At 41.4% G+C, this 26572-nt stretch overlaps 3 protein-coding genes across 3 annotated transcripts; 1 reads left to right on the top strand and 2 right to left on the bottom strand.

Moving 5' to 3' along the window:
* Positions 1-3012: 3012 nt before the first annotated feature.
* On the bottom strand, positions 3013-9127 carry LOC134088917 (zinc finger protein 260-like). Its single transcript, XM_062543173.1, has 3 exons — positions 9015-9127; positions 6469-6932; positions 3013-4951 (listed from the first exon to the last, which is right to left on the bottom strand). The coding sequence occupies exons 2-3, from the start codon at positions 6884-6886 to the stop codon at positions 3147-3149; spliced, it is 2223 nt and encodes a 740-aa protein (XP_062399157.1). The 5' UTR covers positions 6887-6932; positions 9015-9127; the 3' UTR covers positions 3013-3146.
* A 1376-nt stretch (positions 9128-10503) lies between these two features.
* Positions 10504-13831, bottom strand: LOC134093643 (zinc finger and SCAN domain-containing protein 31-like). Its single transcript, XM_062546852.1, has 3 exons — positions 13662-13831; positions 12074-12782; positions 10504-11321 (listed from the first exon to the last, which is right to left on the bottom strand). Exons 2-3 carry the CDS (start codon positions 12741-12743, stop codon positions 10564-10566), a joined length of 1428 nt encoding a protein of 475 aa, XP_062402836.1. The 5' UTR covers positions 12744-12782; positions 13662-13831; the 3' UTR covers positions 10504-10563.
* A 1364-nt stretch (positions 13832-15195) lies between these two features.
* LOC134084993 (zinc finger protein 135-like) lies at positions 15196-26292 on the top strand. Its single transcript, XM_062539919.1, has 3 exons — positions 15196-16719; positions 17434-17956; positions 24289-26292. Exons 1-3 carry the CDS (start codon positions 15526-15528, stop codon positions 25578-25580), a joined length of 3009 nt encoding a protein of 1002 aa, XP_062395903.1. The 5' UTR covers positions 15196-15525; the 3' UTR covers positions 25581-26292.
* Positions 26293-26572: the final 280 nt, after the last annotated feature.

Here is a 26572-nt window from a genome sequence, read left to right as displayed (position 1 = left end):
TTGACGGGAATGCGCCGCGATTCCAGTACAACTCCCATGATTTCCTCCCGATTTTGGAAATTTTGTCGCCGACTGTTAAAACAGACCAAAATTGTACAATGTAAGCCAGCCTTTAAACGTCAGATGTTTCCTCATTTTTTTTTTTTTACTTAAGGCATTAACAGAGGTGGACATCCCAATGCCAGAAGGTTTAAGTCCTGCCATATAGTCTTTCCACCTGTGCACTCATCACTGGTGATATCACCCCGCATTCACACTGTCTCCGTCCGTCAACGGATCACGGAGGTTGGATCTGCCGTATGTGTATTTGCATACACGTGATCTGATTGGCTGACGGATCCGTCGCTGCCTGAAAAGTTGAACATTTCTCAACTTTCTTGACGGAGGCAACGGAGCTGAAGCGACGGACGGACCCACAATGCATTTCGCGTCCGCCCCATGCAAAGTGAATGAGATCCGTTGACGGACGGAGACAGTGTGAATGCGGGGTAACGGTGCAGTCAGACGCCTCCGTCCGCCAACGTATGCCTCATTTTGTCACATTTCCATAAACGCGAACTGATTGGTTTGTCAGTGTTCGAAAATTTGCATACACGGAATTTCATTGGCTGGCGCTTGCGCTATCCGTCAAAAGTTGAACATTTCTCAACTTTTTAGCGGAGGCAACGTATCTCAGGCAACGCATCGGACCCACAATTCAGTGCGGCATGAAATGAAGTCCAGCCAATGTAAAGTGAATGGGAAAACAACGGACGAACGTTGGCGGACGCAAGCGTGTGACTGCGCCGTTACTATCTGCTCTATCTGGCAGCTAATTAGGATGAGCTGAGGGGTATTCCATCAAGCTCGCCAAACAAGGCGGCGCTCAACAGAAATAGCCTGGCTTGAACTAGTGTAGACTTCCAGTTTAAGCTAAAGCCGTTCCATTAACTCATGTTAGCTGCATCTTGCCCTCGTTTATTCAAACGAGACTTAAATCAGCTTCATGTCTGCTCGTGCACGAGGTAGAAAAGTAGACCAAAACCGTAGATGGAGGAAAAGAGGATATATGTCGTAAAATTAAGGCAAACTAGAAGATTTCAGTTCAATTTACAAGCGCCATCTACAGGATTTTCATCGGAAGTAATCAAATTGAGCACGAGAGAAAAAAATAGATAGTTGCCTATAGCCTACTACATAAAAGGAATATTACGAAATCGTACTGTAAATCGCTAAACAGCAATTATGATGGTTTGAATTGGGACTTTGATTGTCTTCACTCTGAGCAAAACGAGTGAATAAGTAGCTCAAAACAACTTTGGCATAGGCTATTGTAACCTGCGTTGTGTGGAACCACCGCGGTCCAGCCCTGCACACGCCCGGACTCGAACCCGCGAGACAGCAGCACCTCGGATCGGGAGTCGAGCGCGCTAACAATCCAGCTAAAAGCCCAGGCTACTAGCTTTCATGCCAGCAGCGCTCTTGAAGTGTCGGGGAGTGAGGTTTACTAACGTTCCACCGCATAGCTAACCAGCTAGCACCCGTTACACTATTCAACATTAAAGATAACCCACGTTTGTAGATTAAAAGGGTTCACTCTAAAATATTTGTCCGGTGGTCATAAAATAAATTAGTATGAACGGCTATAGCCTAATATAGCCTAGTGTCTCCCATATGCATATTCTGCCAAAGTGTTATTTGTGAAATATAATTATCTGAAATGCAATATTGGCTTTCAGTTTGTGATTTAATATTTAATTTGTGTAACACACAGTTGATTTGATATCCATGAACTAGCCTATCAATAGGCTAGCCTACATGTGAAGCGGTTTTAATTATTAGTATAAAGGCTACAGAATTAGGCTATAGGCTGAATTGCATCAGATATAGCCCACTGATATGGCCTGTACTGTCACTGAACAAGCTACTAAATATGGATGACCTTTTATCAATAATGGACATGCCTTTCATTAAAGAGTAGATCTAAAAATGGCATTATTAATGTGTTAACACATATAATTCATCGCATGGGAACCGAACCCAGAACGCGCAAAATATGGCGCGCTTGATAACCCATCACGCTGCGCATGACACCATCAGAGACGCATGTTGCACACAGCAGCAGGATCCTTGTCTCACACACGTCAAGTTCAAACATTTTAATTTGCATAATTTTCATAAATTCTGTGAAACTAGCGAATAGGTAGCCTAAATCAATGCTTGCAACACTGTCGGAAAAAAGTTTCTCCTTCTATTTTTCAAGTTGTAGGCTACAGGTGACGAAAGCACAGGTTGACGGAACCAACTTTTAGGACTCGTTTTCCGACTGATGTTTTTTTTGCAACACAGATTAATTTAGCTCGGCAGTTAGCCTGCCACCGACCAGGTTAGTTCAGAAGCATATGTTACCCCAGCAACTCAGCTGAGATTCCTGTTGGAGTAATGGAACCGAAATCTCTCTAAAATTAGCGAGGCTTATAGAAATGAGCCAGGTTTAGCCTTAAGGGAGGTTGATGGAATACCCCCCTGGTTAACCAAATGTTTGGATCAAATACTTGGCAGGACATTTACTTTCTGAACCCGGGATGTCCGTCTCGGGGCATTAAGATCAATTTTTAAAAAAATTTACTTAGCTGTACTGAATGATGTTGCCGAGTACTTACATATGTCCAATAAGCACCTTTGCATTACTGTGCATTCAGACCAAGACCTTCAAAAGCGCAAAAGTCGCCGTTGAAGCCCATAGCTTGACCCTCAACCCAGTTCGGCGCCGAAAGAGTCAAAGCCATGACTTGAAATATTCGAACAAACCACAAGCAGCAATCCTGCGAATTTGACATTCTGATTAGTTGATGCCGAACCGTGTCATAGCTCATTACCGCTAAAACAAATCCACTTTCATATTCATTTCATTTGCATTCTTTTGGCCAGATTGTCTTTTGGTGAGGCTCTGTCGGAGTCAGGAAAATCTCTCAAAAACAATTCCACATTTATTTAATTTATTTATTCATACAGAAGGTAACATTTGCATTCTTTTGGAGTGTCTTTTGGTGAGGCTCTGTCGGAAAATCTCTGCCGGAAAATCTCTCAAAAACAATTCTGTATTTATTCGTGGCTTCTCTCTACTGTGCATGAGAACGAGTCGAAATTTGTGAAATAAATTTTCCTCACCGGGAACATTTATGAAGTGTGGTCTCTGCAGTGTGTATTAGTAAATGGCTTTTAAGACCTGACATGCGTGAAAAAGCTTTTCCACACTGGGCACATATATGAGGTTTCTCTCTAGTGTGTACTAGTAAATGGCTTTTAAGATTTGACAGTTGTGTAAAAGTTTTTCCACACTCGGCACATGTATGAGGCTTACTTCCAGTATGTATGAGTATGTGATATTTAAGCCTTGAGCTGTGTGCAAAAGCTTCTCCACACTGGGTACATTTGTGAGGCTTCTCTCCCGTGTGCATTAATTTATGTTGATTAAGAGCTGACTTTTGCACAAAAGCTTTTCCACATTGGGCACATACATGAGGTTTCTCTCCAGTGTGTATTAGTAAATGGCTTTTAAGATCTGACCTTTGTGTAAAACCTTTTCCACATTGGACACATATATGAGGCTTCTCTCCAGTGTGGGATTGTAAATGGGTTTTAAGACCTGACATTTGTTTAAAAGCTTTTCCACACTGGGCACATTCATAAGGTTTCTCTCCTGTGTGTACTCGCATGTGTTGTTTCAGAGTTGAGCTTTTTAAAAAAGTTTTTCCACACTGGACACATTCATGAGGTTTCTCTCCAGTGTGCATTAGTAAATGGCTTTTAAGACCTGACTTTTGTCTGAAAGCTTTTCCACACTGGTCACATCTATGAGGCTTCTCTCCAGTGTGTATTAGCAGATGGCTTTTAAGATCTGACCTTTGTTTAAAAGCTTTTCCACACTGGTCACATCTATGAGGCTTCTCTCCAGTATGTATACGCATGTGCGTTTTACAAGCTGACAATTTTGTAAAAGCTTCCCCACACTGGGCACATTTATGATGTTTCTCTCCAGTGTGTATTAGAATATGTATTTTAAGCGTTGAACTTCGTGAAAAAAGCTTTCCACATCGATCACATTTGTGAGGCTTCTCTCCAGTATGTACGAGCATGTGTTTTTTAAGACTTGAGCGGTCTGTAAAAGCTTTCCCACACTGGGCACATTCATGAGGCTTTTCTCCAGTGTGGATTCGCATGTGGGCTTTAAGACCTGACATTTGTGTAAAAGTTTTTTCACAATGGGTACATCTATGAGGCTTCTCTCCAGTGTGTATTCGCATGTGAATTCCAAGTTGTGAGAGTTGTGTAAAAGTTTTTCCACACTGGGCACATTCATGCGGCTTCTCTCCAGTGTGTATTCGTAAATGAATTTTAAGAGCTGACATTTGTGAAAAAGCTTTTCCACACTGGTCACATCTATGAGGCTTCTCTCCAGTGTGTATGACCATGTGCCTTTTACAAGCTGATAATTTTGTAAACGTTTTTCCACACTGCGTACATTCATGAAGCTTCTCTCCAGTGTGTATTCGTAAATGAATTGTAAGAGTTGACATTTGTGAAAAAGCTTTTCCACACTGGTCACATCTATGCTTCTCTCCAGTGTGTATGACCATGTGCCTTTTACAAGCTGATAATTTTGTAAACGTTTTTCCACACTGCGTACATTTATGAGGCTTCTCTCCAGTATGTGTAAGCATGTGATGTTTAAAATTCGGAAGATGTGTATATCCTTTTCCACACTGCATACATTTATAAGGCTTCTCTCTAGTATGCATGAGCATACCAAGACAGTGTGTTTGCTGATGTTTCTCGAGTTCAGAAAGTGTGGTGAAGCTCTTCCTGCACAGAGTGCAGTGGTGCAGCCTTCCTTGCAGCTGCAGGTTGAGTTCATCATTCTGTCCATGGATCTGCTGTTGCCTTAGGTGTGGGTGTTCTGATGATACACCTGGAAGAGTTACCATAGAGACTTAGAATTATACAGATGTTCTGGAAGAAATACCATAGAGACTTAGAAATGACAGACTTTCTAGAATTCAAGTGTTTCCATTCTCTAAAACTCCTTGGACCCCATTCATTGCCTTAAGCAACTTTATTGAAACAAACATACCGACTTTTTGGGACTAGCTTAACCATAATCAAAATAATGATTATAATGATAGCTTATCCTATTCAGCACTGAAGACAGGAAATTGAAATATGGTGAATAACCTTAAGTTCCAAAAAGTATTTCTTTAAAAATACTGGAGGTAGTAGGCTTTCTTTTTTAAAATGACTGTATTATCAATTGCTGCGTTTACATGAGAGCTTTAATTCCGAATAAAACCAAGTTAAATCGGAATAAAAGTTAATTCCGCTTTAAAAGAGACCATGTAAACGCTTATTCCGCTTGAAAATTATTATTCTGAATTAAACTTAATTCCGATTTAAGTGGTTGGTTTATTCCGATGTTAAAGCGGAATTAATGCACTCCTTGATCATGTAAACCTTTATTCCGATTCAAAGTTTATTCCGTTTGTTTGGCGCATGCTCATACAAGGAGGAAGACGCAGCGCGTGCTCGTTTCTTGCTAATTCGGCTCCGTCTTCTTCCCCCCTTCTCCGGCACTGTTCTCCTCCTCAGCTAGCAAACGTGAAGCTTGACAATATTCTCGAGCTGCTGGTTAAATAGTAGGCCTATTATCAGAATTACTGCAAAAACCGTTTTCATTATGTTATTGCCCATGCTATAATTTTAACCCGAGATGACAAAAAAAGCCGCTAGCCAGCTAAAGTTTGTTTTCTTCCTGTAGACCTTAATTAGGCTGCGTTCATGCACCGCCTGTCCAATCGGAACCCTTCCCGACCCCCAGACGTTCAGCGGAATACAATAAAGCAGAATTAACCTATGCTCCATGTAAACGCCAATTCGGAATTATTATTTCCATGTAAACTCGAAGGAGAATATTTTAATTCCGATTTATTTAATTCTGAATAAACTAATTCGGAATTAAAAACATCATGTAAACGTGGCAAGTGTTGCCATTATTTAGTAGGATAGGTTACACTTACATGGAAAGATTCGAGGCAGAATGTGCCAATCAAATAGTCTGCATGAAATTCTAACTGTGGATGTCTGCTTACTTGTTGAGCGTAGCATCATAAGGATTGTCAACATTTAATTTGTATATTTTTTTCTCCTGTCATCTACTTCCTGAATTTTTGGTCAACGATTCCCAGGACACCGTAACACCGGGGAAGATGAAACTTGGGTGGGCATTTTACGAAAACATTTTTGTTTGGTCCCCAGGGGACACTCCACCCCCGTGCTGGTTCAGTTGCTGGTTAAGGATGATACAGTCATACACACACACACACACACACACACACACACACACACACACACACAGGAGCGCCTGCAGGAATGAATGCTATGGTATGCACAGTCGCACACCTATCTTCTGAAGTGGCGTGTGAGAGGACTTACTTTCCAGCTGGTCATGCTGCTCCTCTTCCTCCTCCTCCTCCTCCTCTTCTTCTTCTTCCTCCTCCTGCACTTCCTCCTCCTCCTCCTCCTCTTCTTCTTCTTCCTCCTCCTGTTCTTCCTCCTCCTCCTCCTTCTCGTCTTCTTCCTCGTCCTGCTCTTCCTCCTCCTCCTCCTCTTCAGTCTTCACCGTCGTCTGTAGCAGTTTATCGTAAGTAGACGTTGGTGACTCTGTGACGTCTGCTTCAGATTTACAGTGAAACTCTGCAAAGGGCTTTTCTTCTTCATCTGGACATGAAATCATATGATCATATTCCTCCTCTTTTATATGTTCTTTTAGATCCTCTTCTTTCACCATCACTCTCAGGTCAACCTGGTTTGATTCAGCACAGCTAGAACCAAATGGAAGTACGAGATCCATGTCACTGGCAGAAGAAAGATGAAATTCATCCAAAGTTTTCAATCGTCTGTAATCAAAGAAACAAAGTAAAGACAAACATAAAAGATCAAAGTCAATTTTCTTTTTTAATTATCAAAAAGCAACTTTCCACAGTTATTTGTTACTTTAAAGTGGGGTCCGAGAATGTTAACCAGTTGCATGGTGTTGTTTTTCCACACTTTCTTTTTCTGTTTGCTTAAAACAAGTTCTTTCAGAATTGAAATGTGTTTTGTAGTTGGGGGTAGTCTTTTAGCCTGGGTGTTCCCATGCTGCTTTGCGCACGATTTCATTCACGCTGCTAAGGCAGCCTGGAAACTACCGCACTAATGTTTGCCTCAGATAGGGGACCAATCACAAAACAAAAGAGAAAGCAAGGCTTTGATGAGCTGCACAGACGCATTTGATAGACATCCGTGGCGCCCAATAAACGGATCTGGGCATTTTTGGTTTTTTTTAAATACGACAAAATGAACGTTTGGTTCCCAGACCACGTCTCATTGAGAAGTGGTGGCGCTAGCCAGGCTAGGAGTCTTATGTATTTATTCCTGCCTCACTAAATGCCATAGATAGTCCTCCTTTTCGGTGTTGTGGAAATGGACACCATATAGGGGTCGACATTAATCTTTTAAAAAGTGGTTGCCATGGCCACCATGCAGCTGGGTCGACATTAACTTTTTAAAAAGTAGTTGCCAGCTTGGCAACCATGCAGGTATGAGGTGTTGGGTGCCATATTAATGGCCTGTAAATTGTTGGCGTAGCAAAAAAACCCAACAATAACTCTAATTTGCATTTTCACCTTTCACCTCGTGAGCAAATCTCTTTGCAGCTCATTTATGCTGCCTCAATCGCCAGTGTTCATCCAGTCCATCCATACATCCTGAACAAAGTATTTCCCAAGACAAGAGAACTTGAAGTGTAAGTGAAACTGATTGTCTGTCCAACAACACAATTGCTACAACCCCTGTTGGGTTGTAGACGCATAGTTGACATGTCTTTGCGATCTCCAAGAGCAACAACTGCTTGACAAACTCAAACACTTACGTTTTGCCTTGCAAGTGCACGAGCCACTTAGTCTGGTTTTCACCATACTAAACTCAATCTTTTAAGATTGAACATTAGTCTGGCTAATTATCGTCGCGTCACCGGCCAATAGCGTGCCAGGACTAGAGTATGGCTGTTTCTGATTGGAGCCAAAGGTTCTGGCAGTAAACAGCGAAAATAGATCTTTTTTAGATTCAGGCAGAGTTCACCCAGCCTATGAGCCACTGACAAAGATTGTTACAAAGACTGTTTGTTTAAATGTCTGTTTTGTTAATTCTTTGACACTGAGTGTAGATATTCTGTTCTGCAAGTATGTCAAAGTAGGGCCACTGCTGATGAGCTATTCAACATTCTCAACGATTATCTGGCAGAACGGCCTGCAGGCCCTAATAAAGAGGGTAGAGCTCGATGTGCCCTTTCATTCATAGGAAAGCGCTCGCGTCAAGGTTGTGAGAGTGAACTTCATTTCTAACACAATGGTAGCTGGCCCTTTTCCTTTATTTTCGGATATCAGTCTTTTTATTTTTTGAGACAAGGACACCTTGTCAATGATGAATAATTGATGTTATTTGTCATTGATTTAGATTTTTATTTGACCTCTTTTTAAAATTATATTTATCTGTAACTGTAACTTGTTAACTGATGTATAGAACTTGACTTTATTCCAATAATTAACTGAAATGGCAGCAATCATTCAGGACTGTGTCATTTGCATTCGGTTTGCAGTGGGCTAGCCTATGCCCTCAGATGAATTAATTTTCATCGGGGTCTGTCTGTCTAAACGGCTGATCTCAAAAGAAAACTAGAAAATCACCTCATAGAAATCCATCCATAACTGGTTGAGTTATCTTGCTAATAAACAGACAACGGACAACAAACCGACAAACGAACAAACAAACCCCGATGAAAACACCTTCTTGGCGGAGGTATTGATGTAGGCTAGGCTTGTTTAGTTGAGTATCAGCCGCAACTCCCGAAGTTCCCTCGGATGATTGGAACTAGCTATAGCCTACTGTTTATGTCAAACCACACATCCTTCTTTCAGATAATCGCTGCTATGTCTACTTACATCTGTGGATTTGGTGTAGACGTGGAACCATGTTAATCTCAGCAAAATGTCTTAAATCAACATTCTCCCGTAATGAACAGCATGCAGGTCGGCCAGCTCGCGACTCCAGCTTTTATTTGTGAAGCCAGCGGCAACAATCAAAATTCAAATATGGCCCCCATTCAGTTGTCCTTCAAAATAAAAGTCAGAATGTGATGAAAACTTTTTCCATCCTCATAATAAAGAAAAATACTCATTAAAATTTAAATTTAAAATTACTGATGTGTTAACCAAATGTAAAGTAAACTTTGACAATAATTAAAAAATAATTTAATTTTAAATTATTTAAATAAATGTTATGGGAAAATACATGCATTAGCCCACATGCAATGCATTAGCCTAAATAAAGTGGCCTGGACATCGTCATTCACGTCACCTCATCTGGGGAATAAGAGGTGCAACTGGGGGACGATTTCAGGTTCACCGCGCAGCATGTACAAATGGATCACACCATCGGTTCTTGCAGTTTTCCTCCACATAGACCTCTGAAGTTATCCTACAAAAAAGCTATCATCTTTCCCCAAATAAGGAGATCCGGTACCTTGAGATTTTTTCTATGGAATAATAACTTGGGGATTCTGAATTATCGCACCTGTTAAACTCTCACGGGGACGAAGAAATTGGAAATGCAGACGTTTTCCACTACTGTCCACTGCCGTCGAGTGGATACTGTGATCTTCGGTAGGTGAAGACGGCACACTTTGATCTTTGCGACCCCAGAGCTATCTTACAATGCAAGTTGCCATAGGCAGTTAGCTTCAATCCCGGATCTCCTTATATGGGCAAAGATGGCAGCTTTGGATCCTTTTGTAGGCGAACTTCAGAGGTCTATAGGGAGGGAAAGTGAAAACCAGCGGCCCAAGCGGTTGCGTTCCTATCGAAGAGCAGCTCCAATGTTCCCTATTCTGTGCGAGCTATAGAACCCGCCCTTATGACGTCCAAGATCCAAGAGAACCCTGTATGCCCACTCTGCTGTTCTAGAACCTGCATCACAGTGATCCAAGAGAACAATGTATACTCCCTGAGCTGTTCTAAAACCTGCACTAAACGTTGTCTCCCCACATTTTTGTTATCCACCAACTCCTTCCTGTGCAAGGGTGTGTGTGTGTGTAACACAGTCTCACCACGTTGAATCCATCGATGACCCTCTACGGCGCCAAGCAATAGGGCGGCAAGGGGTGAGCCTGTGTTGGTGTGTGCAAGAGGTATATGAATGATGGATGAGTAACGACTTCAATAATGCAAAATGTAAAACATTTTTAAAACCTACAAATCTCTAAAAAGGACACAGACAACATGTCAAATGTTGAAAATGACATATTTGACTATTTCATGGAAAATATATGTTCATTTTGAATTTGATGCCAGCAACATGTTTTTTTTTTTTTTTTTTTTTTTTTAAAGTTGAGTTTAAGAGAATTGCAGATTATTTGTTAAATTCACATTTGTTTATTCACATTTTACACAACGTCCCAACTTTTTCTGATTTGGGGTTGTACACTACAATAAGCTAAATGCCGACTGAACACTGTAAACTCCCGTGTCTTTTACTTAGCATGTGGTTTTTAAGAGTTGAGTGGTGTGCAAAAGCTTTTCCACACTGGGCACATTGATGAGGCTTCTCTCCAGTGTGTATTACCATGTGGGTTTTAAGATTTGAGAGTTGTATAAAAGCTTTTCCACACTGGACACATTTATGAGGCTTCTCTCCAGTATGAATGAGCAAGTGATTTTTAAAAGCTGCGAGTTGTGCAAAAGCTTTTCCACACTGAGTACATTGATGAGGCTTCTCTCCAGTATGTATGAGCATGTGGGTTTTAAGAGTCGAGTTGTGAGTAAAAGCTTTTCCACATTGCGTACATCGATGATGCTTCTCTCCACTATGTATGAGCATGTGGGTTTTAAGATTGGAAAGTTGTGTAAAAGTTTTTCCACACTGGGCACATTCATGTTTCTCTCCAGTGTGTATTTGTACATGACTACTAAGAGCTGAACTTTGTGAAAAGACTTTTCCACACTGTACACATTTATGAGGCTTTTCTCTAGTGCGTGTTAACATAGGGGCACATTTATGTTGTGTTTTGCCAGTACTCTGCTTTCGATTAACACCAAGACAGTGTGTTTGCTGGTGTTTCTCGAGTTCTCTCAGGGCCGTGAAGCTCTTCCTGCAGGCTGTGCAGTGGTGCAGTCTTCTTCTGAGTTGCAGGTGGAGTGTTTCATTCTGTCTGTGGATCTTCTGTTGCCTTGTATGTGGGTGTTCTGATACACCTGGAAGAGTCATCATAGAGACTTAGAATGACACAGATGTTCTGGAAGAAATACCATAGAGACTTAATGATACAGATGTTCTGAAAGAAATACCATAGAGACTTAATGATACAGATGTTCTGGAATTCATTAATTCATTTTGACTGATGACATATACTATTTCAAATTCTGTACAAGGCAAATCGTTATGTGTGTATAAAACAATTTACAGGCACAAGAAATGATTCATGCATGAACAGACAGAGGGCTCGTTCTACGTTATGGTTATTTACAGTCATTGTAATCTACGTCATGTACAGTGAGGATATTCCTTTTTTTTATTTTTTATTTCTGTTCAGTGCCGTAAAAAAGACTGCGTATAGGTGGATCCAGGATGCTATACACTCTGATAGAGTTCCCTGGTCCCTTGGCCTTCGGATTTAAAATAGCCCCACATCATCACATACCTTTCACCATATACCTAAAGGTTGGCATGTTTTTTTTTTTTTTTTTAAATTTTAGTTAGCCTATTAGCTGGTTTTGCTTTTACTAAACAGAACGTGACAAAATTATAGTTTTCGCTCAATTGCACTGTTTTTGCGATCGTTTGGAGCCAAAATCGATATGCCTCTCTTGCGATTGTATGTGAGTGATTCAGCGCAGCATGGTGCTGCCACAGACCAGCCAGAGTGCAACAGCGCCCTCTAGAGTCACAAAATGCAGTGCAGCCCACTGAACACACTATTTATTTAGCTGTTTGTGAGAGGACTTACTTTCCAGCAGATCAGGCTGGTCATGCTGCTCCTCCTCCTCCTCCTCCTCCTCCTCTTCCTCCTCCTTTTCTTTATTCACTTCTTCCTCTTCTTCTTTCTCCTCCTCTTCAGTTTTCACTGTGGTCTGTAGCAGTTCATTGTACGGAGACAGATGTTCATGCTGCTCCTCCTCCTCTTCTTCCTCCTCTTTATTCACTTCTTCTTCCTCCTCTTCCTCTTTCTTCACTTCCTCTTCTTCTATCTTCACTTCAGTCTTCACTGTTGTCTGTAGCAGTTCATTGTACGTAGACCTTGGTGACTCTGTGACGTCTGTTTCAGTTTTACATTGAAACTCTGCAAACGGCTTTTCTTCATCATCTTGACATGCAATCATGTGATCATATTCCTCCTCTTTTATATCTTCTTCTTTCACCATCACACTCAGCAGGTCAACCTGCTGCCTCTCCTCCTCTTCTTCCTCCTCTTCCTCTTCCTCCTTCACCTCCGTCTTCTGCGTTGTCTGTAGAGTTGGACTGCAAGTGGACCTTTCTTCTTCACCTGGACATGCAATGAGCTGACCACACTCTTCCTCTTTCACATCTGCTTTTAGATCCTCTTCTTTCACCATCACTCTCAGGTCAACCTGCTTTGATTCAGCACAACTAAAACCAAATGGAAGTCCGAGATCCATGTTGCAAACAGAAGAAAGATGATCCCGTATAACGATTGCCTAAAATCAGAGAAACAAAATATGGATATTTTAAAAATACATTAATAATTAATAGTAATAATAATAATAATAACAGTGATAATAATAATAAGCTTTTTTTTAGAAAGCACCTTTCAGACACAGACTGCTCAACGTGCATTATTCAGAGCATTTAGCAAAATAATAGTACACACACATACATACATACGTAGCCTACATACATACATAGCCTACATACATACAGTATACATACATACATAGCCTACATACATACATACATACATACACACACACACACACACACACACACACACACACACACACACACACACACACACACACACACACATACATACATACATACATACATACATACATACATACATACATACATACATACAAACAAACAAAACGATGAATAAACATCAGGGATTTAGAAAGTAAAAATGAGAATTCACAAGATGGTAAGGAGACAGAGAATTCATGCAAAACAACTAATGCAAAAAACTGCAGTTTTGTTACTCTGTAGCTTAGGAATTATTTGTTCCCATGAAGACAGCGCAATATTTTGGAAATGGAAAAATTCCCTTTTATTAGGCTACATAGTGCTGTACTATTATGCAACATTTTGGAGATGGAAACATTATATTATGCAGTCATTTTTTGTAAGGGAGCGGACAGCCAGATCTGCCCCACACGCCAGTATAGCCTACCGACAGTGATACAGGACTGTTTGAGGGGTATGCTACGAAGTGAGGTTCTTATTATGGCTCACCCAGGTAACTTTCCAGAGAAACGGCTTGATCTCTCAAGCAAGTCTAGCACAAATGCCTCAAATCGCGCACTTCTGCACTTACAATACCTATAGGCTACCTAATTTGAGTGCGTGAGGTAACTTACTTATGTTAATTTGGTGTTGAACTGTCTGATTCGACGTGGAACCGTGTTTATCTCCACAAAATGTCTTGAACCATTCTCCCGTTTTGCAGCCTACGTGCAATTTCCACTGATCGCGGCTGACTGGAGGCGCCAGCAATGACAACAATGACAACAATGACAACAATTTTAACATTCCCATATGGCCCCCATTCTTCTTCCTTTTGTTTGACGGTTAGCAAACAGTTTTTAGGTGCATTACCGCCACCTTCCGAATAGGAGTGTACGTGGTCAGAGTAACAAACATAAATGTGACCATTCAAAGCGAAATCAGTCGTTTTGCGCACATCGTTATTTTGAGAAAATCAACAATAACTAACTTCCGGGTTAAAATGTTGAATTTCACGTTTTCGCAAAATTCGGCTGTATACAGTCTACAGTTTCATATCGTGAACGCATTTCACTGAAAAACCGACGTTTTGACTGTTAAACCCGGCGAAGATTCAACACATTTGCTGTCATTCCCGTTGTGCACGCGCTGCTTAAACAGGTGATTTCTCCTCTTCTGGCATATTGTGACAGGAGAACCATGTCAACTTTGGATGCGGTTATCTTAGCGATAGTTTGTGTAATACCCTCGATATACATATCGTTGGAAAGCTTAGTTTATGGCCGTTCACGTGAGCACAATAACTTAATTTACTAAAATTCACCGAAACGACTGGTTCCGCTTTACAGGGTCACAAATGGTAAATGTCTGTAGCCTAGTGATTGACTCATGTAATTAATTCAGTTCCCACTGTTACTTATTTGTTTAGATAAAGAAAAAAGTTAATTGGTATTAACCTGTTTGCCAGTCGAATATGTGACCTTCCACGGCGAAATCAGTCACAATGTCCAAATTTTCAAAATCAAAGTTATTACGTTTTCAGGAAGGGGCATAATCAACCTTCAAAACGATACCTATATCTAATGAATTGAACGTCATATTACTGAAATATAAACATTCAAAGGAGTTGAGTTCATCCTGTCATGCCAATAGAAAAACGGAGAAATCTGCCTTTGAAGTTAACCGTCGGCTCAACACTCACGAACGCTTTGTAAGGTCGCCGCTATTACAAGATTTACGGTACTTGTATCAACGACACAGCACGCGGATGGCTTGGTGGTTGTCGATGAGTGCATTTGCCGTAAAGCGGCAAAAAACGAGACGCCTCTAACTTCCTGCTTCCTCTAACTTTCTCACCTCAACAAACTCACGTTTTTAGACTACAAAAGGTCAGTTTTTCGGCGAAATGTATTCACGGCCGTACAGTGTAGACCTCCCACTGTTTCAAAACACTTACAAAAAAAAATCCACGATTTTAGCACAAGTGACATAAATGGCCATTTTTCTCAGAAACGCCTGTTGCGACAAGCGACTGGTTTTGCCGTGGAACGTCACATATGTGAACAAACCAAATCAGAAGGCTGAGTTTCCTAATCTAACGCCATACCAGGAGATGGCAGTGTTGCGCATTTGTCTGGTTGGTTTGCCAACCACGAGGAATTCCATGCCTAAAACCAGAGCCCACATTCTCTGCTGGCTAAAAACAAAGGATTAACCCCACGGAGTTCTCCACGTAGTTCCAGTTTAAGAATGCCCAATGTTGCGGAGATAAACGCTTTCAGACCTAAACATCGGATTATACGAGCTCAGCGTGCAGATCGGAGGACTTTTTTTTGGTAGGTTCATGTGATTGATTCAACACATAGGTTGCTTCAAGCCGAGTCCCGACGTCACGCTCTTATTTTTTAGGGTAGCCTAGCCTACTTGTTTGTAGTAGAGGTTCACATACTTTGTTTGTTTATTCTTCAGTTTTTACAAAGAATTTCTCTCAATGCCACCATGAGAAAGAGAAAGAAGTATGATTTAACATTTAAGCTGACAGTTGCCAAATTTGCCGAAGAAAGTTCTGGAGAAGCAGCAGCAAAACATTTCTCGGTCGATCCAAAGAGGGTGCGAGAGTGGCGTAAAAACGAAGCCGAACTCCAGCGCCTGGCCAAGGAGGACTGCACAAGATCCAGACTTCCAGGTGGGGGGAGGAAGAAAGCTATCTCAGAGCTGCAGGTGGGCGTTGAGGGGATCCACAGCATGCAGGCAAAGCATCTCAAAGTCTCACGTAAAAGGGTGAGGGTCAAGGCAGAATGTGATCCTATCAGTACCGCGAAGGGGAGACAGAGGAATAGGTATAATCTGGCATTTAAGCTGAGAGTTTTGAAATTTGCCGAAGAGCACTCGGGAGAAGCAACGGCGAGACATTTTTCAGTTGATCCAAGAAGCATACGACTATGGCGTAAAAACAAAGCTGAACTGCAAAGCCTGGCCAAAGAAGACTGCAACAGAGCCAGGCTGCGAGGTGGGGGGAGGAAGAGAGCCATAGAAGAGGTGGGCGTGTGCGAGTGGATTGACGGAATGCAGGCAACGCATCTCAAAGTCTCACGTGAAAGGATCAGGTCCAAGGCTAAATGTGATTCTCTCTCTGCCACCATGGGCACAAAGAGAAAGAGGTATGATCTGACTTTTAAGATGGGTGTTGTCAAATTTGCAGAAGAAAATCCGGCAGAAGCAGCGGCAAGACATTTCTCGGTTCACCCAAAGTTGGTGCGAGATTGGCGTAGAGAGAAAGCTGAACTCAAGCGCCGGGCCGAAGAAGACTGCAAAAGATCCCGACTTCCAGGTGCGGGGAGGAAGCAGGCCCGTGAGGAGCTGGAGGAGAGCGTGTGCGACTGGATGGATGGAATGCAGGCAAAGCATCTCGAAGTCTCACGTAAAAGGGTCAGGTCCAAGGCTAAACGTGACTCTCTCACTACCACCATGGGGACAAAAAGAAAGAAGTATGATCTGACTTTTAAACTGACAGTTTTGAAATTTGCCGAAGAAAATCCGGGAAAAGCAGCAGCAAGACATTTCTCTCTTGATCCAAAGAGGGTGCGCGACTGGCGTAAAAACAAAGCGGAACTGCAGCGCCTGTCCAAGATAGACGGCAAAAGATCCCGACTGCCAGGTGCAGGGAGGAAGAAGGTCGACGCAGAGCCGCAGGTGTGCATTTCCTTTCCATTAAAGAGGACGTAGAATGGATGAATTGAGTATTGCGCTGTGTTCTCTGATGTTAAAATAGTATTCAACTTTGATTTTAAAAAAACAAAAAAAAACTCATTGCAATTTTACCAGAAGAATTAGAACCATACATTTAGGCTGGGTATTGAAACGGTCCGTTTGACTAAATGGCGCCGCCTTTGACAACCCCAATTGAACTTCAGTGGCTTTGCGATGTCTGACATCACAAGCAGGCTCTTTTCTAATTCGCCCATTTTTTAGTGTCTATTTCAAAGTTCAAGATTTTCATATGAAGGAAGGCACAACCATGCCTCATGTTCATAATAGCTCTTTGTTTATGCACAACCTCTCGTAATTCATGTAAACCAAGAAAAGAAAAATCCATTCTATGTTACCTTTAACTATAAAAGGCAACGTTTCCATCAACAGATCTTCTTCATCAGGCCTGTTGATCGAAACGTCATCACACAGTGTGCAGACCATCACCTTCACTCTTTGACATGTTTTTTTGTCTGCCACCTGTTTAAACAATTTTTTTGGATGTGCACACTCGTCTCTCCAAATACGTTTCGTCTCAATTTACATGATGGGTTGACATGATTTGTAAATGATAGCGTTCTCCTTTTAATCACGTTTCAGAATTTCGAGTTGTAGACCGTAATCATGTTGTTTTGTATTCTATTTCAAATATTCTAGGGTCTGATGGTGCTGCCCCCAGATCAACCAGCGTACAAAACGGGCGACTTGCATTTAGACCGGCGCGCCGCCTCTCTAAATTTGGGTCAGAACGAGCCTTCAGAGCCTGAATGGACAACTAGACAAGCAGCATCCACACCTCCGGAGGTCTACGAGTCTGCTGACGAGAGACCAATGATGAAGTCTGAAGACTTTGCTGGAAACATGGAGCCTTCAGAGCCTGAATGGACGACTAGACAACAGACAGAGAGCACATCAGTGATGGAGGAAACGGCATCCACACCTCCGGAGGTTGATCTACTGAACATGATGGTGAAAGTGGAAGATATGAAAGAGGAGGAGTATGGCCATATGATTGCAGGTCCAGATGAAGAAGAAAAGCCGTTTGCAGAGCTTCCCTGTAAAACTGAAACAGATGTCACAGAGTCCAACGTTAGTGGCAGTGAAACGCAACAGACAATAGCAGAGATTGAAGTGAAGATTGAAGAAGATGATGAACAAGAACACAATTATCTGCTGCAAAGTAAGTCCTTTCAGATCCCACTTTTAGATGTGAATCCTTAAACCATGCAAAAACTGCTGATCAAACAAAATCTAACCAGTATACTAGTATAGTATAGTATAGTAGAGTACATACATCCTTTTTTGATCCCGTGAGGGAAATTTGTTCTCTGCATTTAACCCAGTTTAACCGAATCAGTGAACACACACAGCACACAGTGAACACACAGTGAGGTGAATCACACACTAACCCAGAGCAGTGAGCTGCCTGCCCAACCAGCGGCGCTCGGCTCGGTTGCTGCCATTCCACGTCAAATCAACCAGAGCGCACACACTTGCGTCTCAAAAAAATCTGAAAAAAATACCATGCGTGCCTATGTTACCCAGGAGACACTCTGTAAAATGTTTTTGTGCTAAGATCAATACTTTTCAAGTAACAGACAGTTTTACGGGGGGAGGGGGATGTCAAATTTGTTGTGCCTCTTTTTTTTGTCAAAGTTCTCAAGCTCATTGCTCAAGAACTAGAATTTGTAGGAGGCTCAAATCTTGCAGGCTGGTGCATAAATAGGAATAGCATGCAGTAAAATCACCACGAGTAGTCTGGATGATCCTGCATGGTCATAGCAGTCCCTCAAAGTTGATCAAAATTGTGTTGGAGTTCTTGGCTGGGCTCTGTTTAGGCCTTCAGAAGACATATTTTTTCTCAACATAGGCTCTTGATTTTTTCCCCCTTATTGAGATCAGTAGAAACACTCTCCGAAAAAGCAATTAAGAGAAAAGAAAAACCATCAGGGAACAGCAGACCTCACAAGTTTGAAAAATAATTTTGGATCTCATATTCAGAGCACCTTTTTTTATTAACTCACATGTACTTTTTCCTTTTTTGTCACTTCATCTCTTGTTGTGGTTTGTCTGTGTTTGTGTGTTGGTGGCTTAGTTAGTCACTATTTTTCTGTTTTTCTTTTTATTTGTTTGTTTTTTTTATATATGTTGTCTTGTTGAATTCTTGTTTGTTATAGTGTGTGGACCCCAGGAAAAGTATTTTCTTTTCCTGTTTTTATATCTGTTGTGTTGTATGTTGATTTCTTATTTGTATGTTGGTTTTTCTTGTCTATTATATGTTGTGTGTGGACCCCAGGAAGAGTAGCTGGTGCTTTTGCATCAGCTAATGGGGATCCAAATAAAATCAAATCAAACCTTGTGGGAATCTTTAATCTGCATTACCTCTTCTTTTTAAAAACACCAATTTGACTTGTCTTATGCAAATCTTTCTTTTTCATTGTCCACCCTAAACATTGACAAAATGCACCATTGAGATCAATATGTTTTGTCTCCACCACTGCAATTTCAGTGATTCAGTGATTTTAGTGGCACCTAGTGGTTACTCTATACAAAACATATCTCTCAATAGACCTCAATGGTGCATTTTGCCCTTGTTTAGGATGGGAAATGAAAAAGAAAGATTTGCATAAGACAAGTCAAATTGGTGTTTTTAAAAAGAAGAGGTATTGCAGATTATAGAAAAAAATACCAAAAAAATCTTTGTATATTCCCACAAGGTGTTAGGGTGCTCTGAATATGAGATCCAAATTTATTTTTCAAACTTGTGAGGTCTGCTGTTCAGTCCCTGATGGATTCTCTTTTCTCTTCTTTGCTTTTTCGGAGAGTGTTTCTACTGATCTCGATAAGAAAAAAACCCCAACAGCCTATGTTGAGTAAAAAGGAGTCTTCTGAAGGCCTAAACAGAGCCCAGCCAAGAACACCAATAGGCCTACAATTTCGATCAACTTTGAGGGACTGCTATGACCATGCAGGATCATCCAGACTACTCGTGGTGATTTTACTGCATGCTATTCCTATTTATGCACCAGCCTGCAAGATTTGAGCCTCCTACAAACTCTAGTTCTTGAGCAATGAGCTTGTGAACTTTGACATAAAAAGAGGCCCAACAAATCTGACAACCCCCCCGTAAAACTGGCTGTTACTTGAAAAGTATTGATCTTAGCACAAAAACATTTTATAGAGTGTCTCCTGGGTAACATAGGTGCACATGGTATTTTTTTCAGATTTTTTTTGAGACGCAAGTGCGTGCGCTCTGGTTGATTTGACGTGGAATGACCCTGCCAGTAGTATGTTGAGGCTCTTCTCATTCGAACCTGGGTCCCCCGTGGGCACTCGGACCCGTTCATGGCATGAGCGCTGTAGCCTGTTACGCCCCCCCCCCAGACCCAGATGAGAAAACATTGGTTACATCTAAAGTTGCAAAAGTAGAAAACACTTGCGGAAAGTAAACACAGCGACCAGTGTGATTAACGTCACATTGGCTGTTCAGCTGCCAGCCCATCTCTGTCTTGTAAAGCATACTGTCATTTCCCAACTATTAGTTAATTTATTAATTTCTTCAGCTATGAGAATAATGCAGAGGTCTAGTTAATATGGTATTAATATTCTTCTAACTTACGTGAAACACTGTCCTGCGGCTTATACACAATGTGGCTAATACACAGGACATTACTGGAGGTCTTCATCTGATGATTGAATTGCAGGATGTGCAACATCTGCCAATCTAAACCCATCTTGTGACAGCTAGTCCTAACAGGGTGCAATGCAAGCGAACATTGGCGATAAAATAGGTTTAATTGTTTTCATTTGAAATGTTAGTGACCGTACACGACACAAAGCAGCGCTGTGCAGCGTGATGCAGTGTGACATTTTGAGTGAACTTTTGTCAGACACTCCGTTTCTATTTCTGTCACTCAGGTTATTTTGAGTGAGAAATATGACTCTCTTCATGGGTTTTATCAGGTCTCTTTCCACAGGTGTACTAATCAAGCGCCATGCAGTCTGCATTGATAATCAAGGTGCTTGATTTGATACACCTGTGGAAAGGGACCTGATGAAATGAACCCCATGAATAAAAGGGCATATTTAACAGATTCAGTGTAGACAGATGACATGGAATGCTACTAGACAGAGTCACGCTCGGGCCCTGTTAGGACACGCTGTATGGCACGCATACAGGGCCAAAACGTCTAATAACGAAACGCCTACAGGTGTAAAAACATTACGTCTCCACGCGTGAATATTTTACGTGTACAGGTGTTAAATGTTCACGTGTACTGGCCAGGCGTAAATATTTACCGTGTAACCAGAGGTATATTTTTGACGTGTAGGCTACAGATGTAAAATTTTTACGTGTAGGCAAATCAGAGATATTTTTGTAGCCAGTAGACCTCTTGATTAATTAGGCCTACGGAAGCTTATTTTGAGCTATAACGATATCAAATTCACAATGGAATCATGTAGGCCTACCTGATTAGATAGGCTACACCACATTAATGGGCATGCTGTTTTTTTTATGACAAAAAGTGGAATTTATTGAACGCATTTGATCACAGCTGACCAATTAAGTAGCCTACATTTGAAACGTGCGCAAAACTGCATGAACCTGCGTGTCACATAAAACACAAACTGGAGAAACAGATTGGACATTTCGGCTGCTTTTCACAGGCATGCTAGTTGAGGCTATGCCGTAAAAAGTGGAAAATGAACGCATCTCACAGCTGACAATACAACTTAAACGGAGATGCCGGTTATTTCGCGACTTGCGTGCGTAAGGGGGGAGCGATCCCTGTGCGAACTTGACGGGTGCGAGGCCCTTTTCACTACATGCATGAAATCATGCAACAGTTAGGCTACTTCGTAGGCTAGTCAGTGTTAGTAGTAGGCTATAATACATCGACATGTCTTTAAGAGGGGAAATTGTATAGGCTATTAGGCCTAGGCCTACATTAGCAGACACATAAAAAAATTTGTGAGGGGCGAGCCCACTTAGTCTGTAGCCTACCTGCGACATTGAGGTGCGTAAATAATGAGAATTATTCCGCCAAGCTTATTTTCACCGGGGTTTGTTTGCTTGTTTGTCAGTTTGTCTGTTTGTCTGTTTGTTAGCAAAATAACTCAAAAAAAGTGTATGGATTTCGATTAAACGTGTCAAATGACTCAAAGAAAAAACGATTCAGTTTAGGCAGTGACTCAGATTAGGTTACCGTCTGGAGGCGCTTGCATGGCGAGGTCTGCGCTCTCGGAATGATTTTCTTTTTTATTAGGCTACGTTTCAGTTTTGAAAAGCAATTCCACCGATGCCACAGATGTCACAAGAGCTGAGCGCAATTTCGCAGTTTGGGTATGTTCCTTCGATCCCCTTAGGTAGGCTAAACTAAGTGTTTTGAGTGCTGTCCTCTTTGGAATTTACTACTATCAGTAGGCCTATACTAGCCTACTATTATACTGATGGGATTCGGACGTCCAGAGCATCGCCCAGGCTTACGCACTGTCTGTGCAGTAGAGATGCGCGGATATTTGATCCGCAACCGCATCTCAAAACCCATCATCCGTCCGCCATTCATCCGCTGAACTTTTTTTTTTCAAAACCGCAACCGCCCGCCATCCGCAGATTGTTTTAAAGTCTATATGAGCGCTGTAGGGAGATGCATGGCGCAGCCGACGCGAGGCAGGGAAGCTCTGGCCTGTTCTAGAAAGGAGACTGGTCTAACGCAACAAAGACATTTAAAGGCTTGAGTCCCTTGGCTTTGTTATAGGCCGGCTACCCCCAGAGTAGGCTATCGCAGTGAACTCAGTCTCAGATCGGCATACGTGGGAAAACAGTAAAATAAATAAAACGCACATAGGCATCGACTTTTCATTGTATTAAAAAACGCAATGTAGGCCTACCACTTAATTTGAACATGCTGCTATTTAGCCTACTAATTAATGGCCATTGCTCTTAATGTTTTCCAAAAAGAAAGAAAGCCCGAATAAAAAGCAAGTTATTGAGGACGAGCCTGGTCCGAAGACTCCCGTTAATTTTGACAGGAAGGGGAGAGAGTGTGTCTTTCGGACAGACAGTGCAAATGATTTTTATACCAGCAGGCCTAACAATCATACAAGAAAACTGTGAAGCCTCGATATTAAAGAAGCGTTATTCATTCCAAAATTCGTTGAAAGTCCACCGTGCAACGTGCATGTTCACATTTTTAATTGTCCATACCAATGAAAGTGCTGCTGCCCTGCTTGCGCACGCTCCTTGAATGGTGAAGCAGCACCACGCACCTGTTAAATATTCAACTGCTTAGTGAAGTTCTCTCGCTATATTTGTATTTTATTTTTAGCTCTTATGAACAGCCTAATTGTAAATAGAAAGCAAATAAGTATCATTTAAAGCCACGAGGACCTCAAAGGCAGTGCTGGAGCCGGTCTGATTCCACGCACAAACACAATGCTCATGACAGGGTAAAGCACACCACGGCAATAGGTTTTATATTTCCTAGGCTATCTAAGATAGGAGAATAAAGTAATAATGAGCCTTACTTTGTGACACCATACACCAAATTAATTCAAAGTTTTGCATTTCATATAGCCAGCGACATGCTTTCAATTTTTGGCATCATGAGTCATGACTTTCTTCCGAAACTTCAAGCAAAACACGCTATCACTTTACCAGACATTCCGCAGAGCCATTCATGCTTTGGACTTCTACATGTCAGTCAGAATTATCTCACGTGCAGATGGCTGTCATGTTCGTTGTAACATACGTTCATACTATGTAACACTACATAGACAGCTGTCATTGTTTACGAACACTAAGTTGTAACATACGTTGTAACTACGTACAGAGCAATGTAGTGTTACGTAGGGTTTTCTCACTGAAACGTTCAAGCCGTCACCGTTTTGTCACCTATTGCACTATGGCCAAAAGCATCAGTGGACTAGGGCTAGGCTACTCTATTTATTTTCAGTAGGCTATAGGCTATAAAGCCTTAGGGCCATTCACACGATAAACGATATAACATAGCCTATCATTATAACGATAACGTCCACGTCTCTCCTGTGTGAACAAACAATAGCATAACATAAAAACTTAATAACATAAGTCACTTTTGAACAAAAGTAGGCTATGTGCCAATAGGCTACCAACCATGTTTGACTTGCTCAAGATGTCTGTAGCCTATATAGGCTAGGCTACACGTCAAAAATATACCTCTGGTTACACGGTAAATATTTACGCCTGGCCAGTACACGTGAAAATTTAACACCTGTACACGTAAAATGTTTGCGCGTGGAGACGTAATGTTTTTACACCTGTAGGCGTTTCGTTATTAGACGTTTTGGCCCTGTATGCGTGCCATAACGCTGTAACTTCTCCAGGTGTATGAGAACACCCACTTGTGTCTGTCATAATGGAACATCTGTCTGTCATAATGGAACATCTGTCTGTCATAATAGAACATCTGTCTGTTATAATAGAACATAATGCGATATGCCATTCTAAAATCCATTTTGGAACTCTTTCAGGTGTACAACACTCAAAACAGAAGATCCATGGACAGAATGATGAACTGCAACTCGGGGGAAGGCTGCACCACTGCACAGTCTGCAGGAAGAGTTTCACAGCCCTGACAGAACTCGAGAAACACCAGCGAACACATTCTCTTGATGTTAATCAAAGACAGAGTAGTGGCAAAAAGCAACATATATGTGCCCAGTGTGGAAAGGCATTTTTGCAAATTGCACATCTTAGAATCCACATGCGCATACACACTGGAGAGAAGCCTCATCAATGTGACCAGTGTGGAAGAGCTTTTTCAAGAAGTTCATACCTTAAAAGACATCTTTTAACTCACACCAGAGAGAAGCCTCATATATGTGCCCAGTGTGGGAAGGCATTTTTGCAAATTGCACATCTTAGAATCCACATGCGCATACACACTGGAGAGAAGCCTCATCAATGTGACCAGTGTGGAAGAGCTTTTTCAACAAGTTCATACCTTAAAAGACATCTTTTAACTCACACCAGAGAGAAGCCTCATATATGTGCCCAGTGTGGAAAGGCATTTTTGCAAATTGCACATCTTAGAACCCACATGCGCATACACACTGGAGAGAAGCCTCATCAATGTGACCAGTGTGGAAGAGCTTTTTCAAGAAGTTCACATCTTAAAAGACATCTTTTAACTCACACCAGAGAGAAGCCTCATATATGTGCCCAGTGTGGGAAAGCCTTTTCCCAAATTGCTCACGTTAAAATCCACATGTTCACTCACACTGATGAGAGGCTTCACAAATGTACCCAGTGTGGAAAAGCTTTTGCACACACGGTGTATCTTAAAGCCCATATGTTAATACACATACAAGATGGGGAGAGGCCTCATAAGTGTGCCCAGTGTGGAAAAGGTTTTACACAAAGTACAGCTCTTAAAAGACACATGCTCATGCATACTGGAGAGAAGCCTCATAAATGTGGCCAGTGTGGAAAAGCTTTTGCACACCCCTCAATCCTTAAAAAACACATGCGTATACATACTGGAGAGAAGCCTCATAAATGTGTCCAGTGTGGAAAAGCTTTTATACAAAATTCACAACTTAAAACCCATATGGTCATACACACTGGAGAGAAACCTCACAAATGTGACCAGTGTGGAAAAGCTTTTACAAAATCATCAGCTTGTAAAACGCACATGCTTATACATACTGGAGAGAAGCCTCATAGATGTGACCAGTGTGGAAAAGCTTTTAAACAAATGTCAGAGCTTAAAAACCACAGACTAATACACACTGGAGAGAAACCTCATAAATGTGTCCAGTGAGGAAAAGCTTTTACAAAATCATCAGCTTGTAAAACGCACATGCTTATACATACTGGAGAGAAGCCTCATAGATGTGACCAGTGTGGAAAAGCTTTTAAACAAATGTCGGAGCTTAAAAACCACAGACTAATACACTCTGGAGAGAAAATACATAAATGTGTCCAGTGTGGAAACGTTTTTTCACACATTTCTACTCTTAGACACCACATGCTTACTCACACTGGAGAGAAGCCTCATGTATGTGTCTAGTGTGGAAAAGCATTTAGACTAAGTTCAACTCTTCAAGTCCACATGCTAGTACACAGGAGAGTAGCCTCATAAATGTATCCAGTGCGGAAAAGATTTTGCACAAATTATGGTTTTGAACACAATTGTTAAGTTTGAAATATTCCCTGGATCCACACAAACAAGGCAAGAAATGATTAACAGAGAACAATATCAACATTTTAAAGTGGCCCAGTCAAGAGTCCTCAGATCTGAATCCTTCAGAACAGGGAGTACAAGGCCAGAGTGATGGCACAGAACCGTTCCTACCTCGAGATCTAGATGGCACAGAACCGTTCCTACCTCGAGATCTAGATGGCACAGAACCGTTCCTACCTCGAGATCTAGATGGCACAGAACCGTTCCTACCTGGAGATCTAGATGCTGCTAGAAATCATCATGTGTTCATCATCATCATGTGTTGTGATGGTAAAAAAAAACAAGTGATTTTTTTGACATGCTACAGTATCTTTCATACATTAAAAAAAAAAAAAAAAAAAGATTAAAAATAAAAAAATGTTGAAAATACTTGTTTTTGATTCCATTTCTACCACATTATCTTACAATCTCTTGGCATGTGATCAAAACAATATTGGTCAAGGGGAAATACACTGCTCATGAGAAAATCACTATACCGTAATTTCCCGACTATTAGCCGCGGCTTATGCATTGATTTTGCAAAATTTCTTCCGCTATGAGGTTAATACAGGGGGGGGGGGGGCAGTTAA

Source organism: Sardina pilchardus, chromosome 1 (assembly GCF_963854185.1).
Source record: "Sardina pilchardus chromosome 1, fSarPil1.1, whole genome shotgun sequence".
In the NCBI taxonomy this organism is placed as follows: Eukaryota; Metazoa; Chordata; class Actinopteri; order Clupeiformes; family Clupeidae; genus Sardina; species Sardina pilchardus.
This window is presented reverse-complemented; position numbering and strand designations above follow the sequence as displayed.